The sequence below is a fragment of the Candoia aspera genome, chromosome 1 (genome assembly GCF_035149785.1).
Source record: "Candoia aspera isolate rCanAsp1 chromosome 1, rCanAsp1.hap2, whole genome shotgun sequence".
In the NCBI taxonomy this organism is placed as follows: Eukaryota; Metazoa; Chordata; class Lepidosauria; order Squamata; family Boidae; genus Candoia; species Candoia aspera.
The window spans coordinates 53002067-53019231 of NC_086153.1; the positions used below are offsets into that span (position 1 = coordinate 53002067).

Sequence of the window (17165 nt, forward strand, 5' to 3'; positions counted from 1 at the left end):
TCGTTAATTCTATATGTGTACCAAGTAGTAACAGTTTCTGATTAAATGTACTGTACTTAAAACCATTATGGAGCGAGCCAGTTTAGTGTAGTAGTTAAAAGCACCAGGCTAGAAATTAGAAGACCGTAAGTTCTAGTCCTGCCTTAGGCATGAAGCCAGCTGGGTTGACTTTGCACCAGTTGTTCTCTTTCAACCCTAGGAAGAAGGAACTGGCAAGCCACGTCTGCAAATATTGCCAAGAAAACTGCAGGGACTCATCCAGGCAGTTGCCAGGAGTCCACACTGACCGGGAGGCACACACATACACAAAACACATGTTATGTACAAGCAATTCCGCACTGCTACACAATTTTTAATCTTAAAGACCCTTTGATTAGTTCTTTCTCTTGTGACGTTTTTCTTTGTCTATGCAATAGCCAAACAGATTTAGATTAAAATAGGAGCACTGGCTTAGATAAAGGGAAACAAAATTGCATTCCTGAAAGGTAGAAGTAATGTGTGGATTGCTTTGGTTTCTCCTTTAATTCAAATCAACACAGTTTTTCTCTGCAAGAGTAAAGTGTAAGTAAAGAGGGAAAGTGTCATGGATTTAAGCTAGCGACTTGGAGGTCCCATCAAGGGCTGGACTCTGTGTTTTGAGGTAGGCCAGACCAGGAAATCAACTCTACCAGTTTGATTGGAACACTACTTTATTGAGATTACAGTGGAACCCATCAGAATTTCTTCCTAAAGGTTTGTTTCCCAGGTTTAAAGCGTATTTCTGTACGTGTTTTTGTAATTGGTGCTGCATAGCTTCTCCAAGGTAATCTCTCTGCAGCTGGGTTCCCACAATATGCCCAGCAGATTTAAGTTCAGAGAATATGTAAGCCCAACCCTCAATAGAATTCCACTAGTCCTAAAAGCATGGCCTGGGAGAACAAAACGAAGAAGGACATAGGCTGATAGAATTTTGCCAAGACAACTCACTCTGCATAACAAACACTCTCTTCCAGCAACCTAAGAGACGGCTTTATACATGGACTTCCCCAGATGGACAACACCGAAATCAGATTGACTACATCCTTTGCAGCCAAAGGTGGCGGTCATCTATACAGTCGGTAAAAACAAGACCTGGAGCTGACTGTAGTTCCGATCATGAACTTCTTCTTGCACAATTTAGGATCAGACTAAAGAGATTAGGGAAGACCCACAGATCGGCTAGATATGAGCTCACTAATATTCCTAAGGAATATGCAGTGGAGGTGAAGAATCGATTTAAGGGACTGGACTTAGTAGATAGGGTCCCGGAAGAACTATGGACAGAAGTTCACAACATTGTTCAGGAGGCGGCAACAAAATACATCCCAATGAAAGAGAAAACCAAGGCAAAGTGGCTGTCTGCTGAGACACTAGAAGTAGCCCAAGAAAGAAGGAAAGCAAAAGGCAACAGCGATAGGGGGAGATATGGCCAATTAAATGCAAAATTCCAGAGGTTAGCCAGAAGAAATAAGGAATTATTTTTAAACAAGCAATGTGCGGAAGTGGAAGAAGACAATAGAATAGGAAAGACAAGAGACCTCTTCCAGAAAATTAGAAACATTGGAGGTAAATTCCAGGAAAGAATGGGTATGATCAAAAACAAAGATGGCAAGGACCTAACAGAAGAAGAAGAGATCAAGAAAAGGTGGCAAGAATATATGGAAGACCTGTATAGGAAGGATAACAATATCGGGGATAGCTTTGACAGTGTGGTCAGTGAGCTAGAGCCAGACATCCTGAAGAGTGAGGTTGAATGGGCCTTAAGAAGCATTGCTAATAACAAGGCAGCAGGAGACGACGGCATCCCAGCTGAACTGTTCAAAATCTTGCAAGATGATGCTGTCAAGGTAATGCATGCTATATGCCAGTAAATTTGGAAAACACAAGAATGGCCATCAGATTGGAAAAAATCAACTTATATCCCCATACCAAAAAAAGGAAACACTAAAGAATGTTCAAACTATTGAATAGTGGCACTCATTTCACATGCCAGTAAGGTAATGCTCAAGATCCTGCAAGGTAGACTTCAGCAATTCATAGAGTGAGAATTGCCAGATGCACAAGCTGGGTTTAGAAAAGGCAGAGGAACTAGGGACCAAAGTGCTAAAGTCGCTGGAAGAAACATTTAACAATCTCAGATATGCAGACGATACCACTTTGGTGGCTGAAAGCGAAGAGGAACTGAGGAGCCTTATGATGAAGGTGAAAGAAGAAAGTGCAAAAGCTGGCTTGCAGCTAAACCTCAAAAAAACCAAGATTATGGCAACCAGCTTGATTGATAACTAGCAAATAGAGGGAGAAAATGCAGAAGCAGTGAAAGACTTTGTATTTCTAGGTGCGAAGATTACTGCAGATGCTGACTGCAGTCAGGAAATCAGAAGACGCTTAATCCTTGGGAGAAGAGCAATGACAAATCTCAATAAAATAGTTAAGAGCAGAGACATCACACTGACAACAAAGGTCCGCATAGTTAAAGCAATGGTATTCCCAGTAGTAACATATGGCTGCGAGAGCTGGACCATAAGGAAGGCTGAGAGAAGGAAGATCGATGCTTTTGATCTGTGGTGTTGGAGGAAAATTCTGAGAGTGCCTTGGACTGCAAGATCAAACCAGTCCATACTCCAGGAAATCAAGCCAGACTGCTCACTTGAGGGAATGATATTAAAGGCAAAACTGAAATACTTTGGCCACATAATAAGACAGGACATCCTGGAGAAGATGCTGATGCTAGGGAGAGTGGAAGGCAAAAGGAAGAGGGGCCGACCAAGGGCAAGATGGATGGATGATATTCTAGTGGTGACGGACTCATCCCTGGTGGAGCTGGGGGTGTTGACGACCGACAGGAAGCTCTGGCGTGGACTGGTCCATGAAGAGACAAAGAGTCGGAAGTGACTGAATGAATAAACAACGAAGTCCTAAAAGAGGTCCATTTGGAGGAAGAAAAGAAGTTTTAAACAGAAATGAGATGAAACTGCAGACTCTGGCCTATTGAATCATTAATTGCTCAGGAGGTGATTTAATTGAAGACAAAAAACAAAACCAGCTGACAAAGTGTAATATGAGAGTGCAGAACCAGTTATTCAAGGACTATCTGGCTGTTTTTATGTGCTTGAAATTTCAGGGGGAGCTCCGAAATGGGACAATAACTGGCTCCATGTTACTGCTGGCATGTAACACCCCCCCCCCCATTATCCCAAAGGAAGGCAAAAAAGGGAATTTTGATAGAGAAAAAGAACTTTCTGTAGATATTATAAAGCTAATATTGTAAAGGCTTGCACCTTCTTTGCATAAATGAAACAAAACTAGGCATGCCTTTTTTGTTCCTTCTTTAAAAAAATGTTCTGAACTAATGTGAAGGAAGAAGATAGGAGACACAGTCAGCAGTGTCCACATTCTCTTCATTCTTTTGGGCCAGAAATTAACTGGAAATAAATTTTTTGGACGTTGTTTCAATTGAGGCAGCAGAAATATTGGTCCACAAAAAATCAGGTTAAAGTTTATTATGAGATACTTTCCAGCCTCTGATATTGTCACACAGATGGTTAGCAAATGTTTTTTCTATCTCAGCTTTCCAAAACTTAATGAGGATCCATGGGTCAGATGCCCCTGGCTCTGGCTCCGAGTCTCTTCTTTGCCTTAAGCAACTTGCGTTCCTTTATCTTTTAATTGCTATAGCCTGCTGGTAAAATAGGCAACTGTTTTACCCTGCTTAACTTTCAAGCCCAGAGAAGGCCAGCCAAATATTACTACCTGCTGAGGCTTAATTAATTAATTAATTAAATTTATATGGCTGCCCATCTCACACAAGGTGACTGTGGGTGGCATACTCATAAAACCAAGGGTTAAAACAGTGTTCAAAACACAATTAAAACGAATATATATTTATTAGACAGCTGGATTCTTATTTGTGCATAGTTAACTCTACTTGCAAAGATGAAGGGTGGTTTCAATAAATATACCATTTTGAAAATAAACCCTAATGTTTAGAGATTCAACAAATGACAATAGCTTTTGTACTACATTGCTGTAATAATCTATGATTTTTTTATTTATACTATACTTCCAGACAGAATGCTTATCCACAGCCCAGCTGTTGTTTTTCATCCATATTAATGTGGATGATTATTATTCAGGCATTGGTGGAAATGTAACATAACACTGTATGGATGAGGGTTGTTTCTTCAAATAATGTACTAGAGTTCTTTTGAACCATGTCAGAATGCAGTGTGATGCATGTTTATATCAAATTTGCAGGAAACAAGGGTTTGCAGATGTAAAGAAACAAAAAGAACTCCATGTATTGTGTAGTCACCACAAAATAGGATGATTAAAGTTCATTATATCTGCAATAGCTAGCATGCTATACTGAGTTATTAATAATACTGCTTTTAGCAAACAATTCTTTAGGTAATTATTAATTTGTTGACCTTGCCAATGAATTCAGATGAATTCTATCCCATCAGGCAAAAATAAACTCTCAAATTTGATTATTTGACATCAAAGCTTTTAGAAGGAACTATCTCAGAGTCAGGCCTTACCATGTAATGGCTGAACCTGATTTCTCTATACTGGTCAAAATCTAATTGCTAAATAGTTCAATATTGGGGAAGATATAAAAATTAACTGAAGTGTAACTTTAGTAAGGAGAAAACAAGTAAATAAGACTAGAGAACTTGAACATGTTTATTGCCACTCAGGCCCAGGTTCTAGTTTTGCCAGAGGCATCAGTTGAAGAGTGATTCCAGCATAATTTTTCCTATTAAAAAAGCCATAATTCAGGAGCTTATTTAAAAATTTGATCCTGTTTTTTTACTGAGAAGTAAGTATCACTGGGGCATGTACAGGACCATGGCACAAGTCAAAATCAGGCTTATAATATAGCTGTACTTGGTTCATAAGTCAGTCAAATTTTTATAACGGGCCATACTTGTTGCTGTATATCTCATTTAGTTTCAAAATTAGAATCAGTATTTATGTAGTTTGTTTGCTGCAGATAGGTGATATGAAATAAATAGAGCACACTTAAGGGAGTAACTAAAGAAACATAATCTTAGCAGAAGATGATTAGGGAACTCATAATCATAATTTTCTCAAACAACTGGAAAATCTTTGTAAACAACAGAGAATGACATCTTGAGCACTCCCACAATTTGATTGTTCTTGAATGTTAACTTCTAGAGCATAATTTACATAATAGAAAATATCTTACTCTTGGATGGTGCTGATTGTTTTGTTTCAGATGAAGTCAAATAGGGAAATTATTAAATGCACTAATTTCACAATCCATACAGCTAGAGCTGAAAATCAGATTTATGTCTCTATACAAGATAGACAGACAGAGGCACAAGCAAAGCAGATATACAAACATTTATGAACATCTATTTTGAGTCATGCAAATTTTTCTGAAAAAGTTGGAGGACTTTTGGGGACTGGTATTTTGGGAAGCCCAAAGGTGAACGTTGGATGAGAGTGTACACTGAATACAGTGGATCCAAGCAAAGTTCAGCACTGTATGTGACAGATCCTTTTCCACTTCTGAAAGTTTTAAAAATGAAAACGTTGCTAGCAACAAGATGATGAGCACTGCATTAAATAACTTAATAAAATCTACTTTTACTGAAATCATAATACAAATGCATTGTGATCAGCAAGGTATGGAATGGAACTACCTGCTCTCTTCATTAATTAATTTACTTAGCAAAAGTATATCCTGCCTTTCTATCAACGGGTGCTCAAGGCAATCAACTGTGGTAAAATTAAAAGAAATGAAAAGATAACCAAGGTACTAAAAAACATAAAAAGCAAAACTCAGTAAAATAAATGTTAAGATGTTTCATCCCACACCAGCCTTAGTGGGTCTTCACTTGACATTATTTTGTCTGCCAAGGTTTATCTGAAGTAGGAAGATGCCACCCTTTCTAAGAGCATCCTTCACCAGCAAGTTTCCAGTTCCCTCTTGCCTGCCAAGAAGGATGTGTGAAACAGCATTTCAATCCACCTTGCTCTCGACATCCCCCGCTTCCTTTTCTGAACGAGGCAGGTGGCCTCGAGTGGGTAGGACCGTGGAGCGTTTCTTCAGCAGTAACTTAGCTCGGAAGCCGGCCTACGCCGGCATAGTTTCCCATCTGTGCGTCAGAGTGAAAGGGCGCGAACCCCGCTAGGCGGCCACGAGGACAGTTTTGCCCAGAGGAGCCGGGAGAGAACGAGCGGACTCGCAAGCGAGGTTCACGTAGATCCCTCGTGGCTTCTTTCGGACCTCCGAGAAGAGGCGCCCAAACTGGAGGAGAGGCAGCGAAGCTTCACGTGGAGCAACGCGAGCGTGTCAGGCTATTCTACGGCGTCCTCTCCCTGTGCCGCTGGAGGTGCGAGGCGGTAAGCTGCTCCCTTGCAGAGGCCACAGACCCAGGGCCACGCATCAGGGAGCAGCAGGTGGACGGCTTCCTGCTTTCTCGCCAAGCAGCCGGGCATCCGCTGCCGGTTGAGTGGAAGATGAGAAATCCCTCTTCCCCCTCCCTTTCCGTCGTGTCCGTCGCGGAGGCGATAGTGGGGGCGAGGATGACGCCACGGAACCTCTTCGCCTCGTGAATGTCGAACAAAGGAACTTCTGCTGAAGGAGAAAAGGTGGAAAGGGAGCCGGTGCTCTGACTCTGCCGGAGGCTCTCCGAGAGAGAGAATGCGCGCGCTCCTTCCGGGAGATAAAAGCCACGAGCGGACCGGTTTTCCGCCGCTCCAGTTGCCTTTTCGCCCGGATTGCGCCACGGGCGCAGAGAAATCCAGGGCTCAGGACCTTCCCGCTCCCGAGGGTATTTATTTCCCATTGGAGGGAATTTGGTTTTGGATTGCTCTCTAAATCACCTCCGCCACCTTTCTTTATAACTGTTCATCTTGGATGATTTCGAAGTGTCGCCCATTCGGATGCAGAGTTCTGCTGGAGGTGTCCTATTTTCATTTGCTGTCTATCGGAAGATTCAGCAGAGAACGGCAAAAGCAAGAACTACGTCTAACCGGGCCATGTGCTTCCATTAGGGCAGTTTTGTGAAGAAAATTTGTCTGGAGCTCACCTTTAACTGGAAAACAAGAAGCCCTTCGCGCCTCGCCTCGAGAATCGCTTTGCTTCCCCACTAGGTGGAGGCGCGCCCCCTCCACGAGGCTCTTCTCCCGGTCCCGCCATGGCCTTCACGTTTGCTGCCTTCTGCTACATGCTCTCTCTGGTGTTGTGCGCCGCTCTGATCTTCTTCGCCATCTGGCATGTGAGTAGATCTTTCCTACAAGCTCTCCCCCCAGCTCCATTCATGTAACTTTCCTCTTCGCTTCATTCACATCTAATACTTAGTTATATGTCTGAGAGATGACTACATTCTGGGATCTGACCAAACTGGAATCAGTTGGGAAAGGTTGCCGGAATACCTTATAATTGCTTGTCAACTCACGCATGTGATAGATCAAAGTCCACAGCTAGAAACCTTAGGACTCCTCCAAAGGAATGTTTTTCAGTGGAGGAACTCAGTTTCCAGCTACAAGTTCAGAACACGCCCGCCTGTTCAGTGAATGAGACCAGGCAATGAGAAAGTGCCTTCTAGTTGCGCTGCCCAGTAGTTGCATATTAATTTGGAACTACAGTAGCATGAAGGAGTGTGGATACACAGATGTGCATAGAGTTTCTCCTTATGTGCATGCTGGTCAGGCATGGCTCCCATTTGCTTGAGCACACACATGAGCATGAAGAGCTATAGTTAGATGTATGATCCCACTACTTGTCACATGTTCTTGGTATGTGTGGGGCAATATTTTGGATACCCTTATTTTAGGCACAAATTAACAGTAGAAAAATCGAATGATGTACTTTTCTGTGTTGAACCAAGACACTGCTGAGTTTGTTTCAAGTCCTTGCCTTAAATTTTAGTTAAATGGTTGTATACTAAGGCAATAAATTCAGCCAGTTAATAATAATACCAGTCAGTCCATAGGGCATGTTATAGAGTAGAAATATAATTGGGCAAGTGCACGACAAGAATAACAATTTTAACTTGTGCTTCTGATAGAATAATTTTGATGACAAATTTATGAAAGTCAATGTGGTGTAGTGGGTAGAGACCTGAATTGTAAAACTATTTCAGATCCCCATTTGGCAGTGAAGTTGATTAGCTTATGTGAGGTCAGTGACTCTTAGTCAAATCTTTAAAGGACACTGTGAAGGGAAAGTAGCGTGTGCTTCATGGAGGAAGACTGATAAGTAAATGCAATTTTAAGAAATACATTAGAATTTGTTAAAATTTGTTATGACTGTTTAGACTTTCTCTGTCTTGTACTAAATCTCAGAAATCAATGTTTCTGTTGCCCATCAGGCTTTTCTAGGTGAAATACTCCAAAATATAACAGGATACTATTCTTGATGGTTGGATTATAGAATGTTCTGATAAGCAACAATTTTCTACCTGAAAATATAATTTTTATTTATTTATTTATTTAATTTTTTATCCCTTTATTATTTTTATAAATAACTCAAGGTGTCGAACATACCTATTACTCCTTCCTCCTCCTTTTTTCCCCACAACAACTCTGTGAGGTGAGTTGGGCTGAGAGAGTGACTGCCCAAGGTCACCCAGCCAGGCGGCTTTGTGTAACAAGTTTCTAAGGTTTTTAAAAAATTATTAATCTATTGACAGTCAAAAACTCAAACCAATAGAACACGATCACATAAAACCAGAATGAGAAAGTAACACAGTAAAAGCCAAATGATTAATAAAATGGGGTAGTGAGGGCCAGCACATAAGGGATACACTAAATAATGTGATAGAAATCCATAATTGGCGTTCCTGTCTTTTCTAAGTTTTTTTCAACATCTGTAATGAAGGAATAGGAACTAGGGGCAGGAATCCATATCAACATAATGGTAGAGAGATTAACCTTTTCCCTGTATTATGATTCTCACTGAACACCCCCCCCCATTCATTTGTAAAGAAATTAAAAAGAAATCAAACCAGAGTCCTCCAACTTCTTGTCCAGTTTTGCAGACTCTCTGTTTAAAACATTTACTTTTTGATGGACCTTCTCTCTTGCCAATTTCTAGAAATTCTTGTCATCAGAATCTCCTATGGTGATGGATTTTTTTTAATATGAAATTCTTCAGAATATGTATTTTTTCATTACAGTTTAATTAGAATGCTGAAAATAGAAATACAAATGGAGCTTCTCTGTTACTCAAAAGAGCTTTTGGAATATCCCAAATCATGTCTAGCATATCAGGTATCGGTCACCTGTGCATAGAAACATAACTTTGGCTGGGTTTTATAGACACACCAGAACTGTTGTTACCTAGAACAGTCCCCCTTTCTTCCTCTCTTACTGATCATAATACAGCCCTCTACTTCCTTTCTCATTTCAGAGTGGGTGCTAAGGCTTTAAGGTTTGGTTACTGAATAGCCAAGGTAATCTGGATGTCTTGGCAATACATTATCCAGATTTGAATTTCTTAGGCTCTTCAAGTTTGCTTAAGGAGGAAAGGGACAAATATTTATAAATATTCTCATAAAGAAGTAAAATAGCACCCTGAGCCTTGAAGGGATGTTCCCTCTCCCCCTCTGAATTCCAAGATAAGGAGAGGTTAGTTTGGTGACCTACTGTGCTAGCTGGAAAAATGTGGTACACTGGTCTTTCTCCATCAACACCTAACACACTACTACCATTTGGAATACTGAATGGGATATCAGGCCCATTCAGATTTAACAAAGAGACTACCAAAAACAAAACACCATTGTTAATCTGAATAGGGCATCACACTGCCTTTTCTCCTTCCTGCTGGATCAGTGGTTTACTCTTGACTGATTTACATTACTAGTTGGGTTAATAGACCTTAAGTCATCACTGTAGTGGTGTTTCTCCTCAAGGAGTTCCAAACTGCACCCATTTCCCTTCTTTAATATGGCTGTAATTAACAATTTCTTAATTAGCTATCTGCTGACTGTTTTTCTACATAGAAAGTTGGACAAGTGCTCTTCACATCAGGAGATGACTAAATTATTTACTTGCTTTATGTATTATCATTTAATAATAATTAAATGATGATACATAAAGCAAGTAAATAATTTAGTTTTTAGTCATCTCCTGATGTGAAGAGCACCTTGTGTATAAATGCTTTATGTATGAGCATTTACATGTTCTGATTGACATGAGGTTGCCTAAGTCCTATAAATATCTTTGGATAGGGACATCTTGTTTTGACAATTGATACCACCACCTGTGCCAGTTCTAGCATTTATACAGAATTTTAACAATAAACATATATTTTTAAAAATCTTCATTTTATTTGAAAGTAAAACCGTAACACAGAGACCAATCTTACTTTTCTAAAATTATATACCCTTCAATTGTGTAAGTATATTGGAACGTCTTCCCAAATATCAAGGCATGATATTTTAATTTCTGCTTTAAGCATGATCTATTATACTTCAGCATATTCAATAGCAACTGGCTATGCTTTTACATTATTTTCTTCATGCCGTTTCAAGGCAGGAGCCAATCGGCTCGCCCTTTGATCACCACCTATCAGCTGATCCTTTTTTTCTTTTTAGGTTTCCCCCCAGGTTGAGCTCTGCGGTTTTTCCCTGCTGTTTCTGCTGAGCTCCCCCTCCTTCCACTCAAAGTCAGACTGCATTCTGACAGGTTCGCGGGAACTTTCAAATTTTTAAGTAAGGTTTTTAAGAAAATGGGACAAAATGGACATTTATATTAAAACGACAGGACGGTCTGGAAATGTTAAAAAAATGGGACTGTCTCATTCAAAACGGGACGTATGGTCAGCCTACTCAAAGGAAACCTTACTGCTAAAAGGCAGCAAGTCATTTATTTAATATAATATTTTTACTCATTGTTCTATTTGAGATATTGAAATACTGTACCTCAAGTCAGCTCCAGAGAGTGGTGGGGAAAGGAATAAAGTATGACAGTTAAGAAATTAGGAATTGCTTGAAATGGTCAAAGTGTAACCAAGAGTCAGGAGGGTTTATTTTACATTAGTAGAATAACATAGGCTCTACCTGTTCACGTTTCTCCTTTCAGTGATAGGAAGGGTATAGTGACACATAAATGCAGCCGTTCCATTTTGTTTTCTATCATAGCAGTTCAGGGAATTTGAATGACAAAAAAGCTCTGCCTCTTTTAGCTACTGAATTCTTCTTGCGGTTAAGGAAGTAACTATAACAACTGAGGGCTACCTCACAGTATCTATGGGAATGAAAGCAGGCCATAATAGAAAAGACACAAGCGCCATGGAAAGTCAGCAAACAGAAGATACAAAGAACTGTAAGAACTTTATGGTTGAAAGATGTGTTTTTAATAAGTACTCTACAGTTGAAGATCTGCCTGCTTGATCTCCACTTTGGTTCATGCGTGCTACCAATAAAAAGCAAACAAACTACTGAAGAATAATAGGGAAGACTGTGGCAACACTAAATCAATTCTTAATTTGAAGACTTGTTTTATCAAGTAATTTATATGGGGGCAGATGTTCCATTACTGCTTTTGGATTGTTCTGATAATGTCCTGAAAAAGGAATCTATGTTTGTATGTCCGTACTGACATCTGAACAGTACAGAATAACTTTTAAACACATCGATGTGCTGTTGAAGTAATCTGCTTGCTGAAATGGGGATGATTGAAACAAAGTAAACACTTAACCTGCTTTAAACATTTTTTTTAGTTATGTGTTTCCTGACTTCTACACCACCATTTACAGTAGAATTTCAGCATTAAAAAGGCAGTATAAAAGGTTTCATAAAATAGATTAATTATAGATATAAAATGTAACGACCCAATTAAACTCATACTGTCACCCATTAATATCAAACAATAGCAGTTAAAACACTTATGACCTTAAAAGTATAATTTTACAAAAAGTAGATACACGTGCTATAGATGGAGACATGTTCTGCTTTAAGGAAAGTGATATTTATTTATGCAGGACCAAAGCAAAGGTGTACTTTTATAAAATTGGCACTTTAGGCAGCTTATAGTTGTATAGGCTGTGTACTGCATAGAGAGAGAGAGAGACTCAGTAGTTTAAGTATGGAGGCATAGTTTAAATAACCTGGGGATCCTAACCTTTATTTTTCAATTCCATATGTCCTAATTTGATGTCTGCCAATCTATCCCAGCTTTTGAAATTCTCTTCCTTAACTGTAGGCAATCTTCCACTTTCAAATTACTTGTCTCCCTTGAGCCTTGAATGTATTTTCAATTACTCTTCCATACTGTAGCATAAACACCTGTACCCCTTTCTCACTATTATCATGAGTAACGTCTATAATTTTTGTGTGTGTGTATGACTGTTTCTCCTACATTGCGACCCTGGGCCATCTCTGAGGCAACACAAGAATTATAGTTCATACAATTAATTTTAGTATAAAAGAAATAGCTATTTCCCTTCAGATACATTTCTTTCTGTTCCCCACACATTATGTGCATTTTTCCTCTAAACACAATCTTCCTTGCTTGGCAGTTTTTAGGTTTATCCTCTTCTAACATGAAGTAGCATTAAATCAGAAGTAAAAAAATAAACCTGCAAAAGAAGTTTTATCATTCACTCATTTGAGCTGTATATCCTGTTAGTTGTGGAGTCCTTGGTACTCTCTGAGTTTGGCTGTTTGCTTGCAGGCGTTTCATTACCTGACTAGGTAATATCATCAGTGCTAGTGAGTGTGAGGTTTGCTCCATGTTTATATACAGTAGCTTGTCCTGCCAGTGTTGGGGTGTGGTTTTCTCCTTGGTAGTTCCTTGACTCCACAGTTCAACCCTGAGCTACATATATTCTCTTCTATTGGATCCTGTTAGTTTTTGGTTTGCTACTAGAATCCTAGTACCAGACTGGTATTGCGGTGTTAGGCATACAGATTTAGCATAACCTGAAAATGTATTCGGAAGCAAGACCAGGGACAATAAATCCTTTTTATGGTTTTGTGAGTTTCAAAAGCTGCAACTTAACTCAATATTGCATACGTTATATGAAAAAGATTGATCAACTTACATTAGAGTGTGGTAGGTTGCTTTCTACATTTTCCTCCTCTTTCATATCATAGTTGCAGAGCACAATACATTTAAACGTTGTAGCAGATTTTTAACTGTAGCACTTGTGCAGCAAGTTCTAATAAAAGATGTACAGAAATGTTGCTATGTATTTAGGATGTACTTTTAAAATGAGTTTTATTGAACCCTAGGTTGCTTCTAAAACAGACTATCATCTTTTATTTAGCTGTTTGTAGCTATAGGTTCCTTTTGAAGTCTGTAACTGGTAAATAAGAATTCTTGTTTAAATAGGTTATTTGTTAAAATTCTGGGTATTTTAAGTATATATAAAAATAACCTACATACTATGTGCTGTCCTTGTATTTTATAAATTTAGTGTTGTAATTTTTAAAACTGCTTTAAATTGTAGTTTTACTGAATATACTGGAATATGATTGCAGATTTGGAAAAATAAGGAAAGGGATTTTGCCAATTGAGTATAATTTTGTTTTTTACAGAGAAAATTCTTGAGGGGGCTACTGCGCTAGCGTGCATACAAGATTATGTCCAATAAGTAAGTGAATTGGTCCTTAGTTCATGCATATGCGAATGTATAATTAAGAAAAAGAAATCAAAGGAACAATGCAAGAAAAAATTGAGACGTTGCAGCCAATCTTATCATTTATGTACCCACATCAGAGACACCTGATTTTTGTTGAATTAGTGGGTACATTCATTTAGAATTTTAGGACGTGTCGAGAATGCTTGAGTAGAATGATTACTAGATATTAGCCCTTTGAGGTAGTCCAGACAAGAAACCAAAACCACGAGTACAAACACTACTGTTAATGTAAGGTTACAGTAACAGAATCTTTCAAGTCTGAAACCACTTCTCCCCTCCTTGCCTTTACTTTCCAGAGAACTAGGGAGGGACCTTTCTGAGGTTTTCCATGCCCCCATTCCTTCTGTTGGCTGTCTTTTGTCTGACAGTTGTCTAGGCTACAGCTCTTCCTCCTGTCTCCCAAGTTTATTCTCACAGCCCATTACACTAGATAAGGGCGTGTCATGGATACAATAGTGATTGTGGGGCCATAACCAGTTACAAAGCATGAACTTACTGCAATGCCACTTCTTTTCTTTGGCTGGTAGGTAAACTGCCTTCGTGCCAAATTAAGCATTCAAATCCTGAAATGAATTCCAACCCTGACCTCATTATCACTCCTGATACGTTTGGAACAGACCGGTTTTGCGGTTGAACCACTCCCCAGACTCTCAAAATGGGCTGCGTTGTGGTGAGGACTTCCAGCAACAGAACAGTTTACTCCCCTGTCATGTGGTCCTGCACATGCTTAAGTACTTAGTTGTACATAGCATCTTCAGTACTTAAACAAGAATGCAGGTAGGAAGACTCATGCCATAATGTAGAGTGCATGGTAAACTTACTAAAAATCAACAATTGCTCATCCTTTACATTTGCTGTTGTAAGAAGCCAGAAAACATCTGGTGAAGTTACCATAGGTCTAAGTAATCTTTCAGCTTTAAATTCCAAAATATTGGCATACAAGTTATAAGAATGAAAGCTATTAAAATCACAGAGAGTTAATTATATTCTATACACAGAAAACTATAAGAGATTACCACACCCACATGCCTTTTCCCTACCTTGAAAAACTGCAGTGTGGGAGAGGAAAATGCTAATCTTTCAAAATCTGTATTCTTACAACCGGAAAATAAATGCACACTTAATTGGATTTATAATTTGGTCTCCTACTTGTTGTGCCTAAGCAATGTGGGGGCAGAGAAACGTTTATCACACAGTGATTACAGCTATATAATATGTTCCACTGTATCTCTGTGTATATAGGAATTTGGAAGATGATAGATCTCTAGCACTCCAAGGATGTTGGAGGTAACCCTCTGAGTTAAGTTTCTCTTTGACAGCCTGCTTCTGTCAAGGCCATTTGTACTCTGAGGTAGTATTTGCAGAAAATGGTGAGACGTAGACCATAATATTTTAGTATAGCATTATTAAATAATCCATTTTTAGAAAATAAATGCAGAAACAGTTTGAAGATTTTTTCTTGATAATTAGATATTATGATTAGCTTATTACTTATTATTTAAGCTTATATATTTGATTTCCAAAGACTCTGAGTGACTGTATAGTTGCATAGGATGCCTTTCGGGCACATATTACATAACTATGCCTCATATACAAAGAAAAATAAAAAAGTCAAACAAAGAAATTGGGGGGAAAAAGTTAAGTAACTTTTGAGCACTTATGCAAGACCAGAATTATATACCAGAATTACATAAAGCATTTATGAGTGCTAAACAGGAACAATGCGTGCTATGCTCTTGAAACAGATTGTTCATATAAAGCAAAGATACTGGGGGTGATATGAAAAAACTGCTAAATTACTGGCCTCCTTCAGTGAGGATTGTATGACTGTGATTGATTGGTAAAGATCCTGCTGGCTGTGCAAGCAATCATCCAATTTCATTGTTAAATATTGATGCAAAAATATTGATAGTGACCCTGGCTTGTAGCTTACAGATGATTGATTGATTGATTGATTGTGTGCCATCAAGTCAGTGTAGACTCTTAGTGATCACAAAGACAGATTTTCTCCAGGAATTTTACAGAAAATATTACCCTCCATTATCTTTCCTCACAATTTGATTTTGCTGTACATAGTAGACCATCAAGTGTCTATTAATAACAGGTTAATAGCTGACATTCTGAAAAATTGAAATCAACAGTGGTGATCTCACTGGCTGCAGAAAATACCTTTGATATTGTGCAGTGGAAATTTTTGAAACAGGTTTTGTATAAATATGGATTTCCTTCTTTTTTTATTAATTTAATTAATATGTGATACTTTCTCCTGCTACGGTTATTACAAATGGAATTATCTCTTCATCTATTGAGTTGTCTCATATAACTCTAAAATACATCTTTAATTTTATATTGGAATCATTGGCCTCACTTATTAGAAAAATTTTGGATATTTTGGATATAACAGTAGCTAGAGTTGGATATAAACTCTTATATACCAAAGATATTTATGTTTTCTGGATAATTCTCTATTTTCTATACCAAAATGTATTGGTATTGTCCAACAATTTGGTAATTTATCAGGTTATTCAATTAGATTTTTTAAAGATTTTTAAAAATCTTGCCTTTATTATTTTTATAAATAACTCAAGGTGGCAAACATACCTAATACTTCCTCCTCCTATTTTCCCCACAACAACAACCCTGTGAGGTGAGTTGGGTTGAGAGAGAGTGACTGGCCCAAAGTGGCTGGCTTTCATGCCTAAGGCGGGACTAGAACTCAGAGTCTCCTGGTTTCTAGTCTGGTGCCTTAACCACTAGACCAAACTGGCTCTGGATAAAAAAAAAATCTTTAAAAAGATCTAAATCTTATTCAATTAATTGGGCTGTCTCATTTACTTCCTACAGGCTTTAACATTTTTATGGAAATTTGTAAAAATTGGGGTTTCACTTGTTGCTTGAGTTTTTTGAAATGTCTGGGAATAATTATTCCAAGCAAATGTGTTTCATTTGTGGGCACAAATATATTCAATTTTTTATATCCGGTCTATTTAAAAAACACATGGTTAAAAAATCAATTGAAAGTATGGGGGAAGATAAATGTATTAAAAATACATATTATTTCAAGATTGGTATACTTACTTAGAGCTATCCCAATGCTAATATCTTTAAGTGATTTTAAGCAGAAAATATTAAGAAGTTTTTCTCTTCTCCCCTCTTCTTTTTTCTTTCCATCTTTTTCATATTAAAGCAATTTAAAAAATGGTTTTGTGATAGTTCAGCCCTTGGCTATGTAAGTGCAAATTTTGTTATTTATAGCAGTTGGGCGGCGTATGAATTTTATAAATTATCATATCATCATCTGGAAGTAAGCCCCAATAAATTTAATGAGACATATCTGAGTAGATATGGATATAATTGTGTAAAAAGGGATTATGTGTCAAAGGTACTAGTCTACTTACTGACATAACAGTGTGGTATAGTAGATAAAGAGTTGAACTAAGACTGAGATTCAAGTCTATTCTCAGCCATGGGTGCTCACTGGATGATTGTGGATCATTGTCTCTCAGCTCAAGATACCTCTTAAGTT

At 38.3% G+C, this 17165-nt stretch overlaps 1 protein-coding gene across 2 annotated transcripts in view; it reads left to right on the top strand.

Annotated features, from left to right (window-relative positions):
• Positions 1 to 6920: 6920 nt before the first annotated feature.
• The window catches only part of CNIH3 (cornichon family AMPA receptor auxiliary protein 3), a 68722-nt gene continuing 58477 nt past the window's right edge, over positions 6921 to 17165 (top strand). For both annotated transcript variants that reach the window (XM_063290198.1, XM_063290207.1), the window contains exon 1: positions 6921 to 7268. In XM_063290198.1, coding sequence (XP_063146268.1) covers positions 7188 to 7268 — 81 coding nt within the window. In that variant the 5' untranslated portion in view covers positions 6921 to 7187. The remainder of the gene's footprint in view (positions 7269 to 17165) is intronic.